At 45.2% G+C, this 8,346-nt stretch overlaps 1 protein-coding gene across 1 annotated transcript; it reads left to right on the top strand.

The window, feature by feature from the left end:
* The first annotated feature begins 468 nt into the window (after positions 1–468).
* On the top strand, positions 469–8,070 carry IAH1 (isoamyl acetate hydrolyzing esterase 1 (putative)). Its single transcript, XM_071741882.1, has 6 exons — positions 469–638; positions 2,025–2,077; positions 2,580–2,728; positions 3,554–3,715; positions 6,991–7,109; positions 7,736–8,070. The coding sequence occupies exons 1-6, from the start codon at positions 558–560 to the stop codon at positions 7,901–7,903; spliced, it is 732 nt and encodes a 243-aa protein (XP_071597983.1). The 5' UTR covers positions 469–557; the 3' UTR covers positions 7,904–8,070.
* The last annotated feature ends 276 nt before the right edge of the window (positions 8,071–8,346 follow it).

Below are 8,346 nucleotides of genomic sequence, written 5' to 3' on the forward strand. Positions count from 1 at the left end.
TGTCACTGCTGACAGAGCCTTCTGGGCAGCCTGAAATGGGGCATCAGAAACTGTAGCATGGGGAGAAGAATTTCAGATCTATCGGTGATACACCCAGTCAGCTGGGGCTGCTGCCCAGAGTGCCTGGTGCTGAAAAATGGCCACAGAACCTGAGGCTTTTATGACAGAACTTTTATCTTTCTCTTTAACTCACAACTTTTTTTTTTCCCCTTCCTTTCCTCAGCTGAATTAGCACTTGATAATCTTTATAACATTATTAGTGTATTATTAGTATTAGCAGAATTAGTGACGGCTTCCCTCTGCATAAGGTATGACATTAGTTAACACGAGTATGAAATCTTTAGCAGGAGGTAATTGCCTTTTCTTAAAAAGGAAATCTCGCACAGGAATAGATAAATCCCCTCTTTTTAGGGGGCTGTGTGTGAAATGTGCCAGTAGGTGAGGCCCCCAGCAATCCCTCACCTCCTCCTCGGCCGCCTCGTTTCCCGCCGCCAGAGGAAGCACCGCGGCCTCCTCCTCCTCCTCCTCCGGCTCCCGGCGGATGTCCGGCGGCGGCCATGGCGCTGGCTGAGGCCGCTGTCGCTGGGCGGGTGCTGCTCTGGCCCCGCGTCGTCCTCTTCGGAGACTCCATCACTCAGGTAGCGACCCTGCGGTTGTTCCCGCCGCGCTCCCCAGGCCGCGCTGGGCCTTGCCCGGGCCCGGCGGGCTCCGCAGTTACCGCCTGGAGCTCCGGAGCCCCATAAACCATCCCGGTTCCTCCTGCCAGCAGAGGCAGCCCGCGGCGTTAGACTCGGCGCCTTTGCCAAACACAGGGCTTTATTGAATTTTACGGAAAAACGAGCAGCCGGCAGCTGCAGAGAGGAGGATCCCTGTGTGACAGCGGTGTGGCTGCCGCCTCGCCGGGCCGGCCGGTGCCCCCTTCGTGTCGGGCGGGATCACGGTGCCCCCTGAGCCGCTCTCCTCAGGGGCTGCCGCCCGCCCGCTCTGCCCGTGATGGGGGAGCCGGGGGCAGCCGCGCAGCCGTCCCCTCGGCGGGCGGGTACCGGCGTGCAGGAGACCCGTGAAACGGCGGGGTTGTGTCCCTTGGTGGTGACACACAAAGCGCTCCCACAAAGCGTTCCAGGAGCTTGCACACCCGGTGGTCTTTAGTGAGAGCCTTCTGCAGGAATTCGTACCCTTCCCACGTTAGCGGTGTTAAAGCTGCCGGTGTGTCGGTGGCAGCGGCGTTTCCCAGCCTGGCTCTGTGGTGACCCCGCGCTGCCCCCTGCAGCGGATCCTGCTCTGTCCTCTCCGTGCAGCTCCCTGCATCGAGCTCACCGCTCTGCAGGCCCATTCGGCATCTGCGTGACCCAACCGTGGTTGGTGAACATCTCATCTCCTCTGAGGCAGTGCCAGCTTTCTAGGGGACATTTAAGTCCCTGCCTTCTCTCGCATGGGTTGCATGGTGCAGTGGGTCACAGAGCTGCTCTTATAAAAACAGATTTGGCCCAAGCCCAGGTTTGTTTTTAATGGGAGATCGGTTGCCTAAACCAACTGACTGAGCAGCACTGCAGGAGAGAGGATAGTGCAGCAGTGGGGATAAGGAGAAGGGATTAATTTTTTCTGTTATTAGAAGAGGGAGGAATCAAGCTGTGCTCTAAAACAGCATGGGGAGGGAGGGGTTTTGAGAGCTGCTCTGCAGTGTGAAGGCACAGTGAATGATCTAGGAATAAAGTAGAAAAAGATTTAAAAAAAAACCAACCTCACCAGCCAAAATGAAACTAGAGAATGACAGAGGTCAGCTCTGGTTACAAAGGGACCACAGGATCCCTCCCTCTGTGGGTACAGTCCCAGGTTGCCTCTGATGCCAGTTGTGTGTCTGGGTAAGACCAGAGCTGCTTGACCTTTGCAGGGACTGGGCAGAGGTGCTGCTGCTGCTGCTGTGCCAGAGGCCATGCACAAAAAGCTTTTGTGAAGAGAAGGTGCTGGTGGTGGGACTGACCTGCTGGGGAGTGACTGCATCTAACTCTATTCCATGCTTTCAGTTCTCCTTTCAGGAAGATGGCTGGGGGGCATTCCTTGCTGAGAGACTGGTCAGGTAAGAGTTAAGATTTCAAACATAATTTCCAGTGTGCAAGAAGACATACAGCTTTTCTGAAAGAAAACCTATACAAGTTAATATTTAATGTGTATTTGTTAACATTTTTTGTCTATTGAAGTGGAACTGCTCTTGTGGTAACTTGCCCAGTATTGGTGGAAATACTCAAAGCTTAAGTTGAAAGAAAAAAAATCCTTAGAAATATTATTATGAAATAATAATAATAATAATAATAATAATAATAATAATAATAATAATAATAATAATAATAATAATAATAATAATAAGTCATGAGAATAATAACAATAATGACTAAGTGACCGGTAAATACTACGCATGCAATCTGTGCATGCACTCTCAAAACACAAAGTTATAATTCCATGTAAATCTAATAATTTCTGAGAGGGACAGAGGCAGGTATCCTCACAGAATGGTTCAAAACTTTACAAGTTTTGTTCTGGTGGCCAGAGGAGAGATGATCTTTTTGATATGTCTATTTCAGAAAATGTGATGTTTTGAATCGTGGGCTCTCGGGGTACAACACCAGATGGGCTAAACTGATCCTCCCAAGACTGATCACTAAAAGTTCTGGCACTGAGAGTACTGTTGCAGTTATTATTTTCTTTGGAGCTAATGACAGTGCTTTGAAAGGTATGGTATCTTCTTTTTTATTCCTGTCTCTTGGGACAGTTTTACAGTTTAGCAGAAAAGGCAGAACATTGCACAAACTTTTCCTGACACTTCTCTGTTGCCCTCATTTGGTTTTTTATGGTGGGTTGTATAATTTTAATAATAAGTCATTTTATTTGTATTTAAACTATGCAATGTCATTTGTTTCTTTCCCTCTTACCAGGTTTTAATAATAAAAGTAAATTTCAAGGCACTCAAGAATTAGTCATAAAATTGAAGTTGGGCATCTGGGTTTTTTTTCTGCTGTTAAAGCAATCTGATGAGTTCCTGGCAGATAGGATGAGGAAATGAGGGAAAGTAGCATTTGGATTCTCTGTAAGATAAGCATAGCAGCACTCAGAGCTAGTCTAATCGAAACAATAACAAAAACAAAGTACACAAAGTCCTGACTTAGAAATATGAATTTCCAAAATTTTCTGTGCATCCAAGAGAGTTTAAAATTTTAGTTTTTGTTTCAGGTGAGGGCTGAGCTTATTATGTGATCCAATACTAAGATACAGCATTTTAAGAAAAAGCATCTAAAGAAAAGAAAAGGTGATTTTTTTTTCCTCTCTCTGTGCTTTACTTATGTTAGTTGGAAGTGCTGTGTTTAAACTCTGGGTTTGTCTGCTTTGCATATTAAGGAACAAAATTTTCCTGCCACACCTGCTGAGTGAGTGGCTGAGGTGAACTACATACTGAACATGAGCACCCACCTCCTTATGCTGTGTGGAAAGCATGTTATGTTGTGTAATAAATCTGCAAGCAATTTAACATCACTAATGCACGTGCTTCATCCCCTAACAGATCTGAACCCTAAGCAACATGTTCCTTTAGAGGAATATGCAGACAACTTAAGGAGCATGATACAGTATCTGAAATCAGTAGACATTACTGAAGACAGGATTATTTTGATAACGCCACCACCTCTTCAGGAATCAGCTTGGGAAAAGGAGTGTCTTGCCAAAGGTAAAAGAATGATACAGATGGGTGGAATTTCTACATTTTACTGGCAGATTACAGTTACTGATCCCAGACTGATGGATTACCTTTTGACAGGCTTACTTTTTGTGCTAATGCCAGGTTGCAGTAGTGTTCTTAGAGTTGGTGGAAAAGGACTGCTAGCCATTTTGCTAGAAAGCTTTTGGATAAACTTGTGGAGTGACCACCAGCTAGTTAATAATGTCCTTTCAAAAGTCTTGATTGATCATAAGACTGCCTAAAACTCACAGAAGTGGCTGCCCTTTGAGATCATAGGCTTTGCTGAGGTGTCCTAGGCAGACTACATCATGTCCTAGCTGCTTCCAGAAGAACATAAATAATGGAAGAAATACTGACATTGTGTGCCTTAGAAAATGTTGTAAGAGTCAGATCATGTTTCACATTTATTTGGATAAGCAGTAATATCCGAGCCAGGTTTATTTTAAATTTAGAAAGCCTCCAAAGAATATCATAATTTAAGGATGCTAATAAAAGTACCTGAAAATGAAGCAAAAGGTAATTAAATGATTTCTCATTATGTTGTTCAAGCTAACTCTAAAAATAGAGACATAACAGCACTGCTTGCTTAATGCTGCTTACCTGCAGGAAATTGCCATAATCCCACTGACTCCAACAGTGACAGGTTATACCTCCTCAGAACATATCCTCTTTTCCACTGAGACAGCTTGTCCAGTTCTTGGACATCTGTCACAGACTTTTGAGTTATAATTAGGTAAATACAGAGCTGCCACCTCAGTATTTGCAGTTTTCTCTGCATTAGGTGGTATTGCATATCCTGAGTTCTCTACTCAACTAAAGCAGTAGCATTTTGAAGATAAAATCATGTTTAAACTGTATGACTTTGCATTAGGGGGCTTTGGTGTGTGGCATCGACCACTGTGCAAAGCAGATTTTGGAGTATATGGATTTCCAGTCTATTCCAGCAGGGTAGTATTTATACTTAGTTTGGAAAAGGAAAGGAGTAGAGTAGTACTCAGGAACTATGTAAGACAGTAGCAGCTGCAGCAGGTCAGATAAAACAGTGGATGTAGCTGGTGCTGTGTATGTGACAGTAGATCCTTGGGTAGGACATAAGGAAGAGGTCAGGCATGGAGGAGCCTTTCTGGGCATGTGTGCTCAGCCCCCACTAAAGCTGTTACAGCCATAGCATGCAAAACATGCACCCATGTTGTCTTTTGAAGATCTGTTAGGTGAGCACACCATGGATGCTGCTTTTCTGGCTCCTAGCTATCAAGTAACACTTCAAAAATGTTAATTCATGTTTGTCTTAAAGCTGTCTTTTTTATGGGGTAGGGAGGGAGAAAACTTGCATTTACACTGTTGAATCTGTCAGCATCTGTCCAAAAGAGATTGCTGCCCAGGGATGGAGCGGAAGACCTGATCATCTCAGTCATGGGCACAGTAAGCAGCAATATCAGATCATCTGCCCTCAGCCAGTACCCAGGAGAAATGTTCTGCCTTGTTTTGTCAGATAGGCATCAGAGCAAAGGAGAGATGTGAAACAGGAGGATGTCAGTGTTCCCAGAACTTTCATCCAGGTGCAAAAAGAGGTACAAGAAGAAACTCAGCTTCCAAATGAGAGTACTGAGGGAGACAGAGTCAAAGCCCTTACTAAAGTCAGAGTTGCTCTTCATCATCTACACAGCCATCATTTCGTTTCAGAAGGCAGTCAGGCACTATCTGGCCTTGCTAAATTTGTGCTCATAGTTCCTCTTGTCCTTCATGTGTTTGGAAATGAATCCCAAGAGGAAGTAACCCCAGTATCTTTCCTAGCATTGAGGTGAGGCCGAGTGATCAGCAGTTCCCCAGGTCCTTTTCCTTGCCTTTTTTGAAGGTGAGTGCAGTGTTAACCTTCTTCCAGTCACTGTGGGTCTCCTGTTAGCCATGAGTTTTTGCAGGTGGTACACATGGGCCTCACCAGTGCAATAAGCAGCTCCTTCAGGTGGGTGCCATGCACCCAGATGCATCTGGTGTCTCTGAATATCCCTGAACCCATTGCTCCCCACTGTTGGCTGTCCTCCTTCCCAAGCTGTGTGGGTATGTGCTGAGGTTGGGGTACATCACTTGCTTTCTTCCTCAGTCCCTCAGGAGGCCCCTGTATTCTCTGAGCTTCCTTTGGCTGCTGCCCTTAGCTTATAGACAGCATGTGCCTGCAGACTGAGAGCAGGCATGTTTGTGTTCTTTCAGAGTGGAAGAGGAGCTGAAACAGCTGAAAAGTAATCCTAGAGATGAAGGAAAAGACAAAGGGAGAATAAGAAATTATCAATTCTGCTAGATTAGAAGTCACAGAAAGGGACAAGGACTGCAGGACCACACCTGGGGAGCTGAGGTTGTGATCAGTACAGCAAAGGGAGCTCTGCAAGGTGGAGGCTGAATGAGCTGAAGGGCCACTCAGTCTATGGGACAGTTTAATTAGGAAGGAAGTTGAAGAAAACAAGTTAGGGAATAAACCATTGTGAGGAAGGGCCCATGAGGCTGCCAAGAATATTTTTATGATGAAAAGAAATCAGAGGAGGAAAGAGGGGGTGTGAAGAAGTGGGCATCATTAGGTGCATCAGATGCAAGGAGCCAGTAGGGTAGTAGTTAATGAGCTGCATTATAGCCCCATTTAAAAATGAAAACCCAGCAATGTAACTTAAATACATCCTGCCTCAAAGTATCACTGTGATCCATGCAAAATTGCTGGATTACAGCAGCTGGCACTGGGCACACACTAAATGTCCAGCTCCCAGTGTGTCAGTTGCAGGTACTGATAACACCTCAGTTACACCAGCACCCTGCCCTGAGGAAACTGCTGCAAGGAAGTGTTAAATGTCAGATCTCATCCAGGAAGCAGAAGGCAAGATTGTAAATAGAGTTATGTTTACTTTTTATTCTACATGCTATTAGTGGGTGTTATGAGGAGTTTTAAAATCTGTGCACTGTTTTCACCTGAAGCTTGGAAGAATGAGCAGCACAGAAAGAAGTGTTGTGCTGTGTGTTTGTTGCTGTTGCCTCTCTCTTACTTGTTTCACACCTCTTAACAAGAAACAAACAGACTTCCAAGTGCCTCTGAAACCAGAGGTGCCTGGAAAGAGACTAAAGGAGCTATAGTTTCCAGCCACTTAAATTGAGGTGCTTTGGATTTAGTTTGTCATGGGTTGTGTCTGCTGGTTAACAAACTGATCACATGTACCACAGCAGTCTGAAATCAAGCTGTTTCAGTTGCAATTGCCAATGTTTTATTTGTTTCTGACTAATAGGTGAAAAACTAAATCGCCGCAATGCCACCACTGGGGAATATGCCCAGGCCTGTGTGCAGGTAGCCAGGGACTGTGGAACAGATGTGGTTGACCTCTGGACACTGATGCAGAAAAATCAGGTATGATGTAATGAGAAAGACTTTGAAACTGTCATGTATTGTGAAATGCATCATTTAGCACAGAGGGACCACTAGTACTGTTTTATCACTGAACTGATACAAAATATATCCAAATTGTATTTTGGGGAAGGAAAAAAAAATCCAGAATGCTTCATAGTAGGCTATGAGAAATAAAGCCTGGCCCTGATACTTGATTAGCAAATGTCCCTGAGGTGCATTACATGTAAATGACCCTTACCTTTGAATCATGGAATAGTTAGGTTGGAAGGGGGCTCTCTAGGCACCTGGTCTCATCCACTTCAAAAGTTAGATCAGGTTGCATGAGTGTCTTGCTGATGGTTCTAATCAAATACCCAACCTTGTGACAGGGATTGCAGAGTTTTCCTGTAAGCAAGTAAGTCCATTGAATCTTTTCCCTCTCCTGCGGTCCGTGGTGCAGCAGATTCAATGTTTTGATTGCATCACTTAATTTTGGGATCTTCTCCTGGTGTACATTCGCTTTATATTTTAATAAAAATGGTGAGAAACAAAACCAGTTGGCTTTGAAGAACTTACTTAAAATTTCCTCAAGACTTCTGTTTGCAACGAGCAGATACATTAATGCATGCTTTTAACCTCCCCTGTAGGATTTCTCCTCCTATTTGTCTGACGGGCTCCACTTATCAACAAAAGGCAACAGCTTTCTAGCAGCACAACTTTGGTCATGCCTGGGAAAAAAACTGTCAGCTCTTCCCTCACTGCTGCCTTACTGGCGTGATGTGGACTGTAGGAACCCTGAGGTCAGTCTTCTCTGAGATCCCCTGGAGCTGGGAGCTGATGCAGCCACTGCTTACAGACAGCTGGTGTCCAGCAGGGCACTGCAAACAGGGCACTTGGGGAAGGGGGCAGTGGGAGTCCCCTGTCCATACTCATCTCTGTCCCCCTTCTCTTGGTATGTGGAGAATAAAGATGAGGCTGCTCAGGGTGTGTCATGGGGTGGTTTGTCTGCATGCTGCTTGTGCTGGGAGCTTGAGCATCTGTAGGGATGAGCAACTCTTTCCTTGGAAGACGTGGAGGAAAACAAGTCTCAGGTGCCCTGAGGAGTTCCTGGCTTAGCTGAGCTTTGGAGACTACACCTTGATTAATGCTGTCTACTACCTGTAAACACTGAGGAGCTGCTAAGAGGCAGTGGTGTGGAGTTTGTCAAGAGCCATTAATGTCAGTCCAGATTAATTTATTTGGATGTAATACAGCAGTA

Source organism: Heliangelus exortis, chromosome 3 (genome assembly GCF_036169615.1).
Source record: "Heliangelus exortis chromosome 3, bHelExo1.hap1, whole genome shotgun sequence".
Taxonomy (NCBI): Eukaryota; Metazoa; Chordata; class Aves; order Apodiformes; family Trochilidae; genus Heliangelus; species Heliangelus exortis.

Excerpts from the sequence above, each read along its gene's own strand:
- IAH1 (XM_071741882.1), top strand. The coding sequence starts at position 558 with ATGGCGCTGGCTGAGGCCGCTGTCGCTGGGCGGGTGCTGCTCTGGCCC. Across the intron at positions 2,078-2,579 it reads CTTGCTGAGAGACTGGTCAG|AAAATGTGATGTTTTGAATC; the intron begins GTAAGAGTTAAG and ends TGTCTATTTCAG. Across the intron at positions 2,729-3,553 it reads TAATGACAGTGCTTTGAAAG|ATCTGAACCCTAAGCAACAT; the intron begins GTATGGTATCTT and ends ATCCCCTAACAG.